Here is a 19151-nt window from a genome sequence, read left to right on the forward strand (position 1 = left end):
TCGAAGATTCTGTCTTCAAAGGTAAAGGCACATCAACTTCGGGCTGTAGCCATTTTCAATGCACACTTACAACAGGTTCCATTCAGAACCTTTGTAGGGCAGTTACGTGGGCTTCCTTGCATACCTTCATGTCTCACTACTGCCTCTATCAGCATGCTAGTGCCAACACTTCCGTGGGACAACAAATTCTACATTATGCTACCAAGTCCTAAGACTGTCCACCATTTACGGGGATACGCTGCACAGAGAATCCCATTCAGATGTGAGCATCTACAACCTACCTGCTCGGATGCAGAGCTGTACTTCGTTCCCTAGCTAGGGACTCCCAGAAAGCATGGCTAATTCATCCTGCTATCTACGAAAAACACGGTAAGCAAACTTGCTTTTTTCTGAACCCTTGGTCAATCGAAATTTGTTTCACTCTTTTATTTAAAATGTATCTATCTCCTCAGATGACCTTAAAAGAAAAGGGAAAGCAATTAATTTTTAAGACACCCTATTCCAGAGCATTTAGAGCTATTTCAACTTTTTCTTTGAGCTTAATTTGCTGCATCTGAAAAGGTAAGAAGTTTGCGTGTGTTTGGGTCATTTTATAAGCCGAAATAACTTAAGGTGCTGTGCAATGGGAAATGTTCGAGACAAGTAAAGTGTTACACACTATCTGTTTATGCTTGGAATGGGGCTTTCTGTTCTTTATATAGCCTGCTATTGTCAATCAAATCTAAACAATTCCTCTGCTAATCATAGATGAATGTGCTGAAGCTTTTAGAAATAAAACTTGCTCCCCATTAGATTGCATTCTGCACCACCTTCACTGTTTTCTTCAAAAATTTATAAATTATTGATCTGGCAACTTCATTGTAGCTGTATGTAGCATAATATCAACACATTGAATGAAGCAATGAAATTGTTGCTGCTAAAAATAAAGAGAGTATAAAGCTGCATTAATCAAAAAAAGCAAACACAATGTTAGGAACTATTTAGAAAGAAATAGAGAATAAAACCGAGAATATCATAATGTCTCTCTGTGGATCCAGGGTGCAACCACACTCTGTACTCTTCTGGCTACCTCATCTCAAAAAGAGGTGTAGAAGAACTGAAAAAGGTGCAGAGAACAGCAACAAAAAATGGTAAAGCAGATGGAATTGACTTCCTTATGAAGAAAGATTTAATTTATTTATTTATTTTGGATTTTTATATACCGACATTCTTACATTACATGTAAATCATACCGGTTTACATAGAACAAAAAACAGCTGGAGAATAATTCCATAGTCTGATACAGTGAACAATTACAAATTAAACTTGTTAACAAACTAAAAAGGGTACATAACTTGGAAAAGGTTTATATAAACAGAAAATGTAAAAAAAAAGGATATTAAATGAGGCACCAAGGGTTGTGCTCCCCTTCGTGCAACCAAGGGTTGCACGAAGGGGAGCACAAAGGGGAAAACCCCTTTGTCGCACGACGCCTGGTGGTGAGGCGCTTTTCAACCGCCGACGAAGGTCTCTGTGACGTCGTGGGAGGGGGCATGGTCTCTCTCTCTCTCGCGATGTCATCTCACCTCCCGATGTTATAGTTTCCTCTCAGTTCCTTTTCTTTTTTAACTTTTGATGATAATAATAATAATAGGTTAGGGCAGGGGTTCCCAGCCTTTTTGTCTATGCAGACTTCTTACCAATTTGCAAAATTTTGCGGAATCCCAGTCCATCCCATCCTCTCTTACTCCACTCCCTCCTAAAAGCTTTCTATCCTTTTAATTTCTTGGGGAGTGTCTCATGAAAATCTTTCAAATAATAGGACTAAGGGATAATCCATAAAACTAACAGGTAGATTTAAAACAAGAATGTGTGCAGTATGTTGCCAGAGGCTATAATTAAGACCAGTAGTGTAATTGGGTTTTAAAAAAGATGTGGGCAAGTTTCTAGAGGATGGGTCTATTAATAACTATTAGCCAGCTAGGCTTGTGGAGCACCAGCTCTTATTTCTGGGAGTGGGCAGCAAGTAATGGATCTCTCCATTAGGATCTGTTGGGTACTTCTTCCAAGTGACCTGGATACAGTTTGCTGAGCTCATTGGACCATAGGTCTGACTCAGGATGGCATTTCTTACATTCTTAGTTTTTTTTTTTAGATGGAAAATGTAGCATGAAATATGCTGCAGTATTAAGATATGCAGAGGTATAGAAGTAGGTTTAAAACAGTTAAAGATGGAGATTTGCAATATTTACTTTAATTAAAGAATCCCAAGCATATTTTAAAAAGTACATTGAAACAAAAGATTTGTTTTGGTGTTTACCTTTTTTTTCCTTGATGTTATAGTCCAAATCATAATTGTGGTCTGAAGAGTGTTAAATTGAGTTTCCAATAATGACATTGTGTAAAAATGAGACCTTGATATTCTATATTTGAGGCTTTTTTTATAATTCAGTAATACTTGCTCAATTTGCTGGATAAAAATCACATTGCATGGTAGACTGCCTTACTAGCTGAGAGGATGCTCTCATGTACTGACATCATTAGACACTGTCTTTCTGTGCATCAGCTTCCAAAAGCATCAACTGGAGTTTTGTATTCTACTCGTAGACTTTTTACTCTTAAGGAAGAATGTCTGTAACTGCAGTAACATATTTTGAGCATGGTAGATCTGTATGAGTCCTCATTTCTCTTAAGAAAGAGAAGGGAGACTGTGATAACATGAGGAAATTTGTTAAAACAAAAAAACCTAAAAGGAGCAAGGTTAAAAACTTGCAGGAGGTGTGGACATTGTTTAAAATAGTCCAGAAGACAAAACGGGAGCGTTCTGCACGTATTAAATCACAGTGAACCACAGGAGAATGTGCAGAAAAATTGAATGCCCACTCTTTTTTAATAAAGAAATATTTTAAAGTTTATTGCGGCAACTCCACAGTGTAATACAAAAGTTTGTATAATGAGTCCCCCGACACGGACCCGTGTTTCGCCACCAGGCTGCGTCGGGAGGGACGGGGAAGGCAAGGCGTTTTTTTATTCTAGAAAATATATAAAAAACAATTAGAGAAAATATGTATAACAGGTGGACATTAAAGCATAGGAGCTTAACAGTGATGAAGTGACACAACGTAATAATGCTAAACAGTCAAAAATAAGCCTATCAGGCAGACATAGGAAAAGAAGAAAAAAAGAAAAAAGAGAGGCAAAAATTAATATAAATAATTATTGTCCAGTGGCCAAAAGAATGAATACATGATCACTATTAAGGTGTCATACTGTATACAAAATTAAAAATAGAAATGGCAAGCTGAAGTACGGCCCGACGGACTGTTCAAGCTCTTGTGACCTTTCAACATGTATAACCACAAAGAAATTTACAACGCAGTTAAACATAGTTAAATAAAACTGAAATTCCAGAAGATAAAGTTATTTCACCTGACATATTCCCTGATTTAATTGTATCAATACGATTTTTGTTTTTCTCTCTCTCTTTTTTTTTTCCCCTCCTTGTTTTAATTATATAAACAACTTTTGATGGTCTTGTAAGTTGTCCTTCAGGTCCTATTTGTATATTAAAAAACCATGGACAGTTTTCCATCACGTCCAGTTTTGAGACCTTTTCCCTGATTGGTTAATGAACTTTTCGCGCCAAAAACTTTGGAGTTAAATGGCGGTCGGCGTCCTGATCGCACTGCTCTCCCAGTGATACTCTTGTTGAATACTTTTTCAGGTACGTTTTTAAACTTTATCTTCTGGAATTTCAGTTTTATTTAACTATGTTTAACTGCGTTGTAAATTTCTTTGTGGTTATACATGTTGAAAGGTCACAAGAGCTTGAACAGTCCGTCGGGCCGTACTTCAGCTTGCCATTTCTATTTTTAATTTTGTATACAGTATGACACCTTAATAGTGATCATGTATTCATTCTTTTGGCCACTGGACTAATTATTTATATTAATTTTTGCCTCTCTTTTTTCTTTTTTTCTTCTTTTCCTATGTCTGCCTGATAGGCTTATTTTTGACTGTTTAGCATTATTACGTTGTGTCACTTCATCACTGTTAAGCTCCTATGCTTTAATGTCCACCTGTTGTTATACATATTTTCTCTAATTGTTTTTTATATATTTTCTAGAATAAAAAAAGCCTTGCCTTCCCCGTCCCTCCCGACGCAGCCTGGTGGCGAAACACGGGTCCGTGTCGGGGGACTCATTATACAAACTTTTGTATTACACTGTGGAGTTGCCGCAATAAACTTTAAAATATTTCTTTATTAAAAAAGAGTGGGCATTCAATCTTTCTGCACATTCTCCTGTGGTTCACTGTCATTGTTTAAAATAACCATCCTTGAGGTCTAGATAAAATGTGCATTTAAAAAGGTTGAAGGAAAGCCAGATAACTGTTGGCATGGTTTAATAGTGAGGTGAGAGAGGCAATTAAAGCCAAAAGGGCATCATTCAAAATATGGAAAACAGACCAAATGAGGAAAATAGGGAAGAGCATAAGCACTGGAAAGTTAGATGGAAAAAGTAATACATCAGGCTGAGATAATTTGAAAAGAGACTTGCCATAGAGGTAAAAATAAGTAAAAAAGAAAAAAATGTTAAATAGGGGTGAACAGAGTCAAAAACATTAGTTATAATTCGTTAATTTGTTTTAGAGGTCACAGTCATTAGTCAGGTTCGTCTCAACCAAAACAAAAATGTATGTTTGTTCATTTCAATTTTTTTGTTTTACAATGAAATCAATGGGGAAAGCAATCCATAGGCCCCATTGACTTCTCTGTAAAAGAAAAAATAGTCCGGACCTGGGCCTAGGTCCAAAGCCAGTCCCATTATTAAGGCCCAGGCCCTGCCTGAGGCTGGGTCCCATCGCTGAGACCTAGGTGTATGCCTAGGTCTGACACCGGGGTCCAGTCAAGGCGTGTTCCTATCGCCAAGGCCTAGAACAAAACCCGAGGCCAGGTCCTGTTTTCGAGACCCAGGCCCGGAAGCCCAGGATCAGGCCTTTCGCCATTTTCTTTTGTTGAATAAAAATTACTTCGTCCAAAGGATGCACCACAGTGATGCCACTGCAATGCCTTCCTCTCAAATGGATGGCGCCATTTTGATGTATGACCATATATTTCAGTGTCGTATACATAAGTGCATCCTCTGTTAATCAGAGTCAATTATATTCCAGCCCAGAGGAACTCGGCTACATTTAATGCCAAACAAAAATTGTATATATGATTTTATTTCACAATCTTATCAAAAATACATTTTAACAAAAAGTGCCAAGTGCAATAAACAATACCCACATTAAAATATTCCCATCATACTTGCATACATACCACACATACTATCACACACCACACACCATACTATTAAAAAGCATCATATACATCAGCAATGTTAATAACACAACTTATATCCCCCTGATATTGTAACACATTGTACTTCAAAAAATTCACTCGTTATTACAGAGGAGACGCAGTCTCTGCAACTTGTTAACATGATTTTTTCTTCTAAATTGGACAATAATTTCCAGTGCTATACCAGATACAAAGTATCTACCACATGTCACCAAATGATAACTTAATATATTGTTTCAATTTATACAATGTAATACCCAACGCTACAATACCCGACGGAATACCCGTTTCACCCCTGCCTTGGGGCTTCTTCAGGGAAAATTGCTGAGTTATTCATATGAGCATCATATATCAACGTCTTCATCCCACGTGTTATTCAATATCCATACGTCCATCCTACATCATTAAATCCATGATGTTCATTGAGTGGATGTCAATTGCACAAAGCGATCACTTCTACAACTATACAAAAAACATTTCATGTAATTAAAATAACCATTTTATAACAAGGGTAATCACCCTGTGCACGTTCACCTCAAACACATCATACCAACCAGGTCTATCCAACACGAGAAACTTTCTCCCTGATTTTGACACGCTTAACTTGTAGCCGCAAGTTTGCAGGAAATGTGTTGTCTATACATCCTTAATTTTTCGTGTGAAACTTGACCACAATGTTTCCATACCTATATTAAATCATTAAATAACTGCTGTAAATTTAGACCTTCGAACAAATCAACTCTCTATCTGAAAATAGATCATGTCCACACATGTATCCAATACTCAATGCTACTTAACTAAATGAACACAACCACCTCCATATAATGTTTATAATATTTACCCCCAACACCGTCAAAACTAAAACATTATGTATTCTTTATTAAGGCTACATAACAGTTTTAATTTCACTGCTAACTTATTTCCTATCAACTTATTTTCACGCGATTTTGTATCCCCATTAAAACGTTGCATAATGATACATTGATATCAGCTACCGCCCTAGTTACACTATCAATGAAAGCTGACCGCTGTGAACCTATTTACTAGCATAAATCTTAACCAAAAAAGTTACAAGGTCTTACCTCAATCAACCATAAAAAACCTTCTCCATTTGAGAATGTCAGTTCAAAACATTCAATACGACAGACGCCGCCGCCATGCCCAGGTCTTCCCGAGGAAGACTACCGTCAATGCGTAACTTCCGTCTATTTAAACCTCACATCCCATCATTACGACACCTACGTCATACGTGCCTGACAACGTCAAAAAGACTGACTGCATATATAAAATACATGCATAACCCAGCAAAATACGCAGATATCTAAAGAACATATATCTTGCTTCCGTTAAGCACTATAAAAAGCCTCCCACTCAATCATATCATTTAATCCCTGCGGGTGAACAGTTCTCCATGTATAGATGTACCTTTGTTCAATTTTCCTAAGGATATTACTCACATCGCCTTGTTGCCGTACATGGCACTGTTGGATAACAAAGAATTTAAGGTCATCAGGATTATGTTTAGCAGTGTCCCAGTGGGACACCAATGGCGCTCCACTTTTATGAGTCCTGAGTCTGCTTTTGTGCTCGATAATGCGTTGTCTAATTTGCCTACTTGTATATCCAATGTATATCAACTCACATGGGCAAATGATTGCATAGATAACCATCGTGGATGCACACGTAAAACTGCCCCTCAAAAAATGGGGGTAAGCTAGATGAGGTACCTTATATTCCTTAATCTCCAGAACATTTTGACAAACGGAGCAAGCTCCACATTTAGCCTGTCCCCAATTGTCTTGTCCCTGTTCCACCCCTGTTCTAGACAATAGCGATTTCACATTCATACCTTTGCGCATAGCAAAAATGGGGGGTTCCTCAAACCCAGGCAAAGATTGTATAATACGCCAATGCTGCAAAATGATTTGTTTAATGGAATAAGCCTTCGTGGAAAAAGGTAAAGTGCAAATGGGTCTACTTAATTGATTCCGTGGACTCGGAAGCAATAAATTATCACGATTAGCGTATAACGCCCTTTTGTAAGCACGTTTAATGATTTTAAGAGGATAACCTCTTTCTCTGAATTTTTCTTTCAACCCTTCCGCACAAATTTTAAATTCATTTGTGGTTGAACAAATGCGTCTGTACCGCAAAAACTGGCTAATAGGTATGCTCTCCTTCAGTTTTTTCGGGTGAAAACTCTGGAAGTGAAGAGTAGTGTTCCTATCTGTAGGCTTAATGTACACGGATGTACTAAGTTCCTTATTATGAATTTTTACCAAGATGTCTAAATATAGTAACTGTTTCCTACTGTATTGCATAGTAAATTTCAAATTTGAATCACACGAATTCATGTATTGTTCAAATTGTTGTAAGTCTGCTTCACTGCCTACCCAAATAAAGAAAAGATCGTCAATATACCTTCTGTATAAGCGAGTATAACCAAAATAACGCGAAGTGTACATATGTTGCTCTTCATACAGACCCACGTACAAACATGCAACGGAGGGTGCAAGAGGGGATCCCATGGGGATACCTTTAATTTGGTTGAACAGTTGGGTTTGGAATTGAAAATAAAATTTGGAAATCACAATCTCAGCTAACTGCATGACAATGTGTTTTTTAGAAGCTCGAAACCCTAATTGGTCCAAAGACATCTCTATAATAGACAACGCTGCCTGTTGAGGAATGTTTGTGTACAGCGATGTAATGTCCGCTGTAACCAAAATGCTATGATAATCCACCTCGCCAAAGTGTTCCACCATATTAATAAAGGAAGTGGTATCCTTAACATATGACTTAATGGTTATAACTAATGGCTGTAATATGTTATCCACATATTTGGCTGCGTTTTCAAAAACAGAACCACGTCCTGAGACAATGGGCCGGCCAGGAGGCTTCTCCATCGACTTATGAATCTTAGGTATGAAATAAATGTAAGGTGTCGAAAACGTGTCAACATATAAAAACTTAGCCTCTTTATTCGTAATAAGTCCTAGTCTCTTAGCATTAGTAACAATGTCATTCATACGCATCTTAAGATCATTTCCTGGATCTAATTCTATAGGTTCATAAAACTGCGTGTTGTTCAATTGATTCCAAGCTTCCTCATCATACGCAGACGTATCCATAATCACCAATGCTCCTCCTTTGTCAGCCCCTTTAATACTAATACTTGAGTCATTTCTCAGATGTTGAATAACCTTCATATCTTCCTTGGATGTATTATAATTAATCCATTCCTTATGTGCTTCTATACATTCAACGTCTTGTATGACTACTGTTTCAAATGCTGTAATTAATGGATTAGGAGGATCAGAGGGAATCCATCCAGAGGATTTATGTAATTTGTCTTTAAGATACCCTTGTTGATCCACTCCAAAAAAATCTCTCAACCGTCTAAAAAATCTTTTGAGATCAATACGAGTAGAAAAACTATCATGTCTTGTCACCGGCACAAACGATAACCCTTTGCTCAAAAACTGCAAGGTAGAAGCATCAACTGATTTAGAAGACAAATTCACTACATTCATCATGCCTACTTCTCCACCACCCGTATTTTGATTGTCCTCATTGCCGACGAAAATTATAAGGTTCCCTATAACTGTAAGTTTTTCGTGATTTATAATTAAAATCACCTCTAGACCCCCTACCTCTCATAGGAGGTCCATCTTTATTAGAACGATTATCATTTTGTTGTGTAACAGGAACATTGAATCGAACTTGTCTAGCATTATCTCTTTCACTTGGACCCTTATCATAATTATGTCTATCTTCATCAGAAGACTCATCCGAAGATGATGAAAAGTCTCCTTTATTCCTATATTTAAACCTCTTTGGTTGCATCCAGGGATAAACATATCCACTGGTGTAATCCTTCTCATCACGTTGCAGTTTGCTTATCTTGATGTTCTTTATCTCATTACGGTAACTGTCTAATACTTTCAGTGGCCATACATCAAACTAGCGCCATCTGCTCAGGCGGCAGATTTGCCACATCACTGTGGCAAATCCTTTGGGCAAATGGCATTATTTTACCTTACATCAGGGAATGCATTGCATCTGGTTGTATGTGTTTAATTTTGTTTTTAACTGAACTTAGAACGTTCTCTGTCTTTTTTTCTCGTCCTCAATTCTCCAACCCCAGAGTGTCCAGAAATAAATCTGAAAAGAAACGAAGAGATCAGTTTAATATTCTCATCAAAGAACTTGGATCTATGCTCCCAGGGAATGCTCGGAAGATGGACAAATCTACTGTATTGCAGAAGAGCATTGATTTTTTACGAAAGCACAAAGGTAATACTGTGAGTTCATGCAGCTAATTTTTTTTATTGTGTATAACTGAAAAATGATTCTGAAGCATTTATAGTGATTAGTTCATTCAAGCTTTGTGTTAGAAGCTGATTCTCTTTATTTGGACTTCTCAGTAATTACCAAATGCTTTTTCAAGTATTGATTCATAGTGTTTCAAACATGAAAAGGGTGATTTCTGTTACCTTATATTTATCATAATACTTTAGCATATAAATAGTCCACTTACCTCACAACATACCACATCTCTCAAACGTGGCAAATTTAAAAATGCCAGCAAACAGTTTTCCAAAATGCAACACCAAAAACCTACACCCACCTCTTAATTTTTTTCTCTTTTCTTATTTTATCTTCTTTCAATTATATATCTCTAAAAAGTTCACAAATCTTCTATATAGACAAAAAATCCATATTCCAAAAACATCCTTGTTCCGAAAAAAATTTTTTTTTAATGATGGACAGTGGTTGTTTCATAAACCTCAGAGTACCATCCAGGTTACCCTCGTTTTTGCTTTAATCATAAACAAACCACCAACCACCTTAGTTTTCTTTATAATTTATTCACTCCAAAAATTTTTTTGAATTTATTATTATTTTTTTGTCTAAAACATGGGAACAGTTCACCACTTGACTATTTTGGAAGGATTCTCATTAAATCTTGATCATTTCCCAATTATATGTTCTCCACAGCTCACAAAATCTTAAGTTGAATCAAATGATGTTTATAATTTTAAAGTCATTAACTGAATCCAATGATGGTTATAATTTTAAAAAGCATAGATATTCATTGAATATTCAACTCACAACATTACTTAGCTCAATCCAGAAATGAAAATACTTAGCTCATTCTGGTTATATTTGTAATTCTCAACCAGGTAGCAAGATCTTCAATCCACGCTGTTAACTGAGCTGCTGAGAAAATAGTCCCTGGTAGCGTTTTAACCCGACATGGCTAGGTTTTGAGACATCTTCAGGGGAAATCGCTTACCCACACCTCTTCTCAGCTCAGCAATATGTTATTCCATCATGATTATTTCCATTTTTCTTTTTGCTTGCAACGCGCAGCATCGACCTTCTTCGATCCGCCATTACCTTCTGGTCTTAGTCTTGATCCAGTTGCTTTTTTCTTTGGAGTTTTTTTTAAGGTTTACAAGCCTTTGTTCAGGCGCAGTCCTACACTTTGCCCACTTCGGTCAGGTTGGACCCTCAGCCGGTGGCCCCTCTCTCTTCCACTTTTATGGTTTTCCCAGTGGGGACCCGGATGGCACGTATGATGAGGCAGATCTTGATTCCTTGTAAGATGGTGAAATTCTTCCTGGTTTGGAGCCATATCGAACCACGTTCTTTCATAGAGATGAACTGCCAGCCCTGATTTCCCAGACATTAAAGAAGCTGGGAGAACCTGGGGCAGTTTCTTTGTTGGAGCTGAAGAGGGTTCTCATTTTGGTGTCCTTCAGTAAAGCCACTTGCTTTTTTCTTGTTATGTATGCCATTCGAAAATTGATTGATCTTGAATGGGACGCCTTGGAGGCAAATTTCAAAGGGGGTTGGGCATTGGAAGGCTCTGGATCCAGCTGTGAGAGTGTTTGCATTCTCCTAAAGTGGATGTGCTTGTTTGTTCTGTATCTAATGGACCACTGTCCCCATGGAGGGAGGAGCAGCCTTGAAGGATATGCATGATAGGCGAATTGAATCTCTCCTTAAGCAGGCCTTTGACACAGTGGCAATGGCTTTGCAGATTTCTTCTTGTTGAGCTCTTGTGGTGTGCTCTTATCTGTTTCTCTCTCAGGAAATGGATGATTCTGGGGTGAATTCCCGAGCAGTTATGAAATCCACTGCCGCCTTTTTGGCTGACATGGGCTGTGATTTGGTCCATACCTTGGTCAAAGGCGTGGCTTCCATAGTGGTGGCCAGGCATCAGCTATGGTTGCAGAATTGGTCATCTGATGCAGCCTCCAAGGCTAATCTTACAAAAATGCCCTTTAAAGGCTCACTCTTGTTTGGGAGCGAGTTGGAAAAGCTGGCAGTAAGTGGGGCGAATCTCCAGTTCCCTGTATACCGGAGGATAAAAAGCAATTGCAGCGCTCCTTTTCTATGAGGGGTCGACTCAGGTGTTCTAAGCGTTTTCGTGCCTACAGAAACCCGACCTTTTAAGAGGACTCTGCCTTTTGGTAGGTCTGTCCTTTCATCCCTGACAGTCCAAGAGAGGAGCAGACTATCCTAAGCTTCCCAATGAAGGTTTGCTGACCCACCTTCGGGAGGAGGAGATGGGGGATGCCTATTTCTCTGAGGTGGGTCTTGATCACATCAGATCAATGGGTCCTGGAAGATACGGGAAGGATATGCGCTGGAGTTTTTCAGAATTCCTCGGGACATGTTCATGGTGTCTCCTTGCCATTCCCTGCAGAAGAAACAAGCAGTGGAGTCTATGCTTCTGCGGCTCCTCCGGCTGAGGGCTATGGCTCCCGTGCCTACGTCTCAGGAAAATACGGGGCGCTATTCCATTAATTTTGTCGTACCCAAGAAGGAAGGTTCCTTTCATCCCATTCTGACCTCAAGAGTATCAACCGTCAGCTGTGAGTGACTCATTTTTACATGGAAACCTTACGATCTGTGATAATGGCCGTACAATCAGGGGAGTTTCTGACCTCCCTGGATCTGTCCGAGGTTTACCTTCATACTCCCATCCATTTGGAGCACCAATGTTTTCTGCGCTTTGCGGTGCTGGGTCGCCATTATCAGTTTCAGGCACTGCACTTTGGCTGGCCTGGCCACTGCCCACAGAACATTTTCCAAGGTCATGGTGGTTGTGGCGGCAGCGTTGAGGAAAGATGGGATTCTGGTACACCCATACTTGGAGGACTGGCCGATTCAGGCCAAGTCTTTGGCAGTCTGGTGACAAACAAGGTGATTTCTTTGCTGCAGGAAATAGGTTGGGTGGTGAACCTGGCCAAGAGCAGTCTCCAGCCTTCTCAGTCATTGGAGTATCTGGGAGTTCGCTTCGACACGCGGCTGGGCAAGTTTTTCTACCAGACACGCGAATCCAAAGTTTGAAGTCTCAGGTGCGTTAGTTGGTGAACACTGTCCGCCCAATGGTGAGGAGCTATTTACAGGTGCTCGGTTTGATGGTGGCAACCCTGGAAGTGATGCTATGGGTGAGGGTGCATATGCGTCCTCTTCAGCACTCATTGCTGTCGTGTTGGAACCCGCAGTCTCAGGTCTATTCGGTTCGGCTCCACTTGCTGATAGAAATCTGCTCTGGATTCCAGTGGAGGTTGCAGGAGGATCATCTGAGAAAGGGAGTTCCCTTGTCCTCCCTGAACTGGTTGGTGCTCATGAAAGATGCGAGTCTTCAGGGATGGGGAACTCTTTGTCAGAAACTGACAGCCCAGAGACGTTGGACAGCTGAGGAGGCTCTCTGGAATATCAGTCGCCTGGAATCCCAGGCAGTCAGGTTGGCATGCTTGCAGTTTAGCCACAGACTACTAGGTCGAGCGGTCCGCCTGATGTCAGCAACACGACGGTGGCCTAAATAAATCACCAGGGAAAAACCAAGAGCCAGTAAGTGTTGGAGGAAATAGACCAACTTATGGAATTGGCGGAAGGACATCTTCAGGTGATCTCGGCCTTTCACATCGCAGGAAAAGACAATGTACGAGCAGACTTTCTCAGCAGGAGAGTCTGGACTCCCTTGTTGTCGACTTCTTACAATGCGAAGGTTCCTTGATTCTTCAGTCACAGGAGAGATCAGTGGTCCCTGGGCATCGATGCTCTCATATAGGTCTGGCCGGATGATGAGTTGCTTTACACCTTTCCTCTGTGGCCCTTGCTTTGCAGGGTCATTCGCAGAATCAAAATCCACAGGGGGCTAGTACTCCTGGTGGCTCCAGATTGGCCCAAGCATCCATGGTATGTGAATTTGCAGAGACTCCTGATAGACGACCCCCTTCGTCTTCTGCTGCACATGGATCTGTTGCAATAGGGACCGGTTCTTCATGAGGATCCGGCTCGGTTCTGTCTTATGGTTTGGCCTTTGAGAGGGCTTGCCTATTGAAGCATGGATATTCTTCTGCAGTAATTGCTACCTTACTCTGTGCTCAGAAGTTCTCCACTTCTCTATCATATGTGCGGGTTTGGAGAGTGTTTGAGGCCTGGTGCAAGGAGCACGGTGTTCTTCCTTGTTCGGTTAAGCTCCCGCTTATTCTGGAATTTTTGCAGGATGGGTTGAATAAGGGATTGGCTTTTAATTCTTTGAAGGTTCAGGTTGCGGCTCTTACATGTTTCAGAGGCACAGTAGGTGGTGTCTCCCTGTCGTCCCATCCTGATGTGTCTCGTTTCTTGAAGGGAGTGAAGCACCTTCGGCCTCCCTTGTGATTGACTGTTCCCTTGTAGAGTCTTAACCCAAGGCTGGATTTTTTAGCAGATCCTACGTTTCGACCACTTTGTCGCCTTTCCTTGCGGTTATTGACCCTGAAGACAGTGTTCCTGGTGGCAGCCGTTCCTTTGGGTGACTCCAGGGGCGTTGCAGTTGCATACTATTTCCTCCTTCTTGCCTAAGGTGGTCTGAGTTCCATTTGAATCAGTTTATTTCTTTGCTGTCCCTGGATCAGGTCAGGGACATGGAGGAGTATCGCCTCCGGCGTTCCTTCGATGTCAAGAGACTTGTCATGCGGTATCTGGAGGTTTCTGAACCTTTCCAAAAGTCAGATCATCTGTTTGTCCTTCATAGTGGAAGAAAGCAGGGAGACCCAGCTTTGCGGGCTACAATAGCTTGCTGGATTAAGGAGATGTCACGGCTGCATGTGTGGATGCTGAAAAGCTGTTGCCTATTTAGGATAGGGCTCATTCCACTAGAGCTCAGGCAGTGTCATGGGCGGAGGTTAGGTTATCCTCTCCTGTTGACATTTGCTGAGCTGCGACATGATCCTCCTTACACACCTTTTCCAGGTTTTATCGTCTGGATGTTTAGGTCCGGGAAGATGCAGCCTTTGCATGTGCGGTGTTGACTGGACGTGGAAAGCCTCCCACCATGTTCGGGAGTAGCTTTGGTACATCTCACTGGTTCTGAGTCCATCTGTCTACATGCTAGGAAATGGAGAAATTATTTACCTGATAATTTCATTTTCCTTAGAATAGACAGATGGACTCAGGTTCCCACCCTCAGCTGCCAACTGTGTCAGTAGTCTTCCTGGGGAGATATGGATCCCAAGAGATTACTGGTAAATGTTCATCCAGTCCCTAGCTTGGGGGTACCTATGTTCTTACTTAAGTTCAATGTTTATTATTGGTTGAGTACAGTTATGGTTGACTTGTTTAATCAAGTTTTTTACTAGTCTATCCACAGTGGCTTTTGAAGAGAATACTGGCAGGCTTGGGTCAATGCAGGTGTATATATTGTGACATTAGCTTGCTCTGTCTCTATCTGCTGGCAGGAGAGCATAACCCACTGGTCCTGTCTACACTAAGGAAAACGAAATTATCAGGTAAGTAATTTCTCCATTTTATGGAGCTATTGGTTCAAGAATCGACAAGAGAGGGAGTAATTTTAGATGTAATTTTCAGTGGAGACGAGGATCTAGTGAGAGAGGTAACGGTGGTGGGGCCACTAGGCAATAGTGATCATAACATCATCAAATTTGAATTAATGACAGGAAGGGAAACAGTAAGTAAATCCATGGCTGTAGCACTAAATTTTCAAAAGGGAAATTTTGAAAAAATGAGGAAAATAATTTTAAAAAAAAAATGTAACTACAAAGGTAAAGTGTACTACAGGTGTGGACATTGTTTAAAAATGCTATCTTAGAAGCTCAGTCCAAATGTATTCCATGCTTTAAGAAAGATAGAAGGAAGGCCAAATGATTGCTGGCATGGTGAAAGAGGCTATTTTAGCCAGAAGATCTTCATTCAAAAATTGGAAGAAGGATCCATCAGAGGAAAATAGGATAAAGCATCAGCATTGGCAAGTTAAATGTAAGACATTGATAAGACAGGCTAAGAGAGAATTTGAAAAGAAGTTGGCCGTAGAGGCAGAAACTCATAATAAAAACTTTTGAAAATATATCCGAAGCAGAAGACCTTCATGGGAGTTGGACCATTAGATGATCGAGGGGTGAAAGGGGCCATTAGGGAACATAAGACCATTGCAGAAAGTCTAAACGAAGTCTTTGCTTCAGTGTTTACTATAGAGGATGTTGGGGAGATAGATACCCGTTCCGCCAACGGTTTTCAAGGGTGATGATTCAGATGAACTGAACCAAATTATAGTGAACATGGAAGATGTAGTAGGCCAGATTGACAAACTGAAGAGTAGTAAATCACCTGGACTGGATGGTATATACACCAGGGTTCTGAAAGAACTAAAAAATGAAATTTCAGATCTATTAGTAAAAATATGTAACTTATCATTAAAATCGTCCATTGTACCTGAAGACTGGATATTTAAAAGGGCTCCAGGGGAGATCCAGGAAACTTCGTGGAAACTGTTATAAAGAATAAAATCACAGAATATTTAGATAGACATGGTTTAATGGGGCACAGCCAGCATGGATTTACCCAAGGGAAGTCTTGCCTCACAAATCTACATTTTTATGAAAGGGTGAATAAACATGTGGACAAAGGTAAACCGGTAGATGTGGTGTATTTGGATTTTCAGAAGGTGTTTGACAAAATCCCTCATGAGAGGCGTTTAAGAAAACTAAAAAGTCATGAGATAAGAGGCGATATCCTTTTGTGGATTGCAAACTAGTTAAACGAAAGGAAACAGAGAGTGGGATTAAATGGTCTGTTTTCACAGTGGGAAAAGGTAAACAGTGGAATGCCTCAGGATCTGTACTAGGAACGGTGCTTTTTAATATATTTATAAATGATCTGGAAAGGGGCATGACGAGTGAAGTGCTTACATTTGCGGATGACACAAAATTATGCACAGTAGTTAAATGTCAAGCGGATTGTGATAAATTGCAGGAGGACCTTGTGAGACTGAAAGATTGGGCATCCAAATAGCAGATAAAATTTAATTTGGACAAGTGCAAAGTGATGCATATAGGGAAAAAGAACTCTTGCTGTGGTTACATGATGTTAGGTTCCACATTAGGAGTTACCACCCAGGAAAGAGATCTAGGCGTCATAGTGGGTAATACTTTGAAATCGTTGGCTCAGTGTGCTCTTGCGGTCAAAAAAGCAAACATTGTTAGGTATTATTAGGAAGGGAATGGCGAATAAAATGGTGGATGTTATAATGCCTCTGTATCACTCCATGGTGAAACCGTACCTTGAATTCTGTGTACAATTCTGGTTGCTGCATCTCAAGAAAGATATAGTTGCACTGGAGAAAGTACAGAGAAGGGCAAACAAAATGATTAAAGGGATATAATGGCTCCCTTAAGAGGAAAGGCTAAAGAGGTTAGGGCTGTTCAGCTTGGAGAAGAGACTGCTGAGGGAAGATATGATAAAAGACTTGAATGGGTAAATGTGAATTGTTTATTTACTCATCTGAATAATACAAGGACTAGGGGTCATTCCATGAAATTAGCAAATAGGTCATTTAAAATAAATAGGAGAAAATTCTTTTTCACTCAACGCATAATTAAGCTCTGGAATTCATTGTCAGAGGATGTGGTTACAGTAGTTAGTGCAACTGGATTTTAAAATGATTTGGATGAGTTCCTAGAGCAGAAGTCCATAAACTGCTATTAATCAATAAGGATTAGTAGCTTGGGATCTGTTCATTTAATGTTTGGGTACTTGATTGGAGGAGAAGTCCATTACCTGCTATTAATTGAGTTGACTTAGAAAATAGCCACTGCTATTACTAGGGATGTGAATCGTTTTTTGACGATTTAAAATATCGTCCGATATATTTTAAATCGTCAAAAATCGTTAGAGCCGCGATACAATAACAATTCCGCCGATTTATCGTCAAAAAATCGTAAATCGGGGGAAGGGGAAGGGGGAGGGCGGGAAAACCGGCACACTAAAACAACCCTAAAACCCACCCCGACCCTTTAAAATAAATCCCCCACCCTCCCAAACCCCCCCAAAATGCCTTAAATTACCTGGGGTCCAGAGGGAGGGTCCCGGTGTGATCTTTTACTCTCGGGCCTCCGGTGCGTTGTAGAAATGGCGCCGGCGCTACCTTTGCCTTGTCATATGACAGGTCAAAAGTAGCGCCGGCGCCATTTTGTTTTTTGTCCCCCGACGTCAGGAGCGTAGGAGATCGCTCCCGGACCCCCGCTGGACCCCCAGGGACTTTTGGCCAGCTTGGGGGGGCCTCCTGACCCCCACAAGACTTGCCAAAAGTCCAGCGGGGGTCTGGGAACGACTTCCTGCACGCGAATCGTTTTTCCGTACAAAATGGCGCCGGCGCCATTTCTACAACGTACCGGAGGCCCGAAGGTAAAAGATCACACCGGGACCCTTCCTCTGGACCCCAGGTAATTTAAGGCATTTTGGGGGGGGTTCGGGAGGGTGGGGGATTTATTTTAAAGGGTCGGGGTGGGTTTTAGGGTTGTTTTAGTGTCCCCGAGAGTGGAAGATCACACCGGGACCCCCCCACTGGACCCCAGGTAATTTAAGGCATTTTGGGGGGTTCGGGAGGGTGGGGGATTTATTTTAAAGGGTCGGGGTGGGTTTTAGGGATGTTTTAGTGTGCCGGTTTTCGATTTACACGATATTTAAAAAACCCAAACTGCGACGATCCGATTCCCTCCCCCTCCCAGCCGAAATCGATCGTTAAGACGATCGATCACATGATTCACATCTCTAGCTATTACTAGCAACGGTAACATGGAATAGACTTAGTTTTTGGGTACTTGCCAGGTTCTTATGGCCTGGATTGGCCACAGTTGGAAACAGGATGCTGGGCTTGATGGACACTTGGTCTGACCCATTATGGCATGTTCTTATGTTCTTATTTGGTTGGCCTCTGTTGGACACAATATACTGGGCTTCATGGACCCTTGATCTGACCTTGTATGGCATATCTCATGTTTTTATGTTTTCTAAGCTCGTTGTTTTATTGAGGTTTTGATTACTAAGGGCTACTGAAGATGGCAGTATTGCAGAGAACTGGCATAAATCAGGAAATGCAGTAAGTTTTGAATGAGTCCCAACAACAACTTCAAAGTTCAGGCAATTTTAATTTTTTATTGGCGGCAACTCCATTGCTTCAGAAAGACGCAATACTTAAACAGGGTCCCCCGACACGGACCCGTGTTTCGCCAAACGCGGCTGCATCGGGAGGGACGTGATTTTCAGCGGAATTCTTCAACTGTAAAAAAGGAAACAATTCAAATAGGGAGGACTCCTTGCAAAGGACCCAAACAAGATTAGAAATCAGGTACAACATATATCACAACGATAATGTACATGAAAGTTAGAATACTTTGCTTTTTGACAATTAATTAATAACGACTAAAAATGTAAATACACTCAAAATTGCAAATCAGATACAATATAAAAAAATACAGCGGCCGTGTGCCATATCTAACTACATTATGCAGGAAAATTATTAAGGGGT

General features: G+C 40.6%; 1 protein-coding gene across 9 annotated transcripts in view; it reads left to right on the forward strand.

The window, feature by feature from the left end:
• Positions 1–19151, forward strand: part of CLOCK (clock circadian regulator) — a 430837-nt gene that overhangs the window by 146356 nt on the left and 265330 nt on the right. For 8 of the 9 annotated variants that reach the window (XM_029587462.1, XM_029587474.1, XM_029587432.1 and 5 more), the window contains one exon: positions 9471–9619. In XM_029587462.1, the coding sequence (XP_029443322.1) occupies positions 9471–9619 (149 nt within the window). Of the gene's footprint in view, positions 1–9470; positions 9620–19151 lie in introns of those variants that run through there. The other variant, XM_029587491.1, reaches the window with a different exon arrangement.

This window comes from Rhinatrema bivittatum, chromosome 1 (assembly GCF_901001135.1).
Source record: "Rhinatrema bivittatum chromosome 1, aRhiBiv1.1, whole genome shotgun sequence".
Classification (NCBI taxonomy): domain Eukaryota; kingdom Metazoa; phylum Chordata; class Amphibia; order Gymnophiona; family Rhinatrematidae; genus Rhinatrema; species Rhinatrema bivittatum.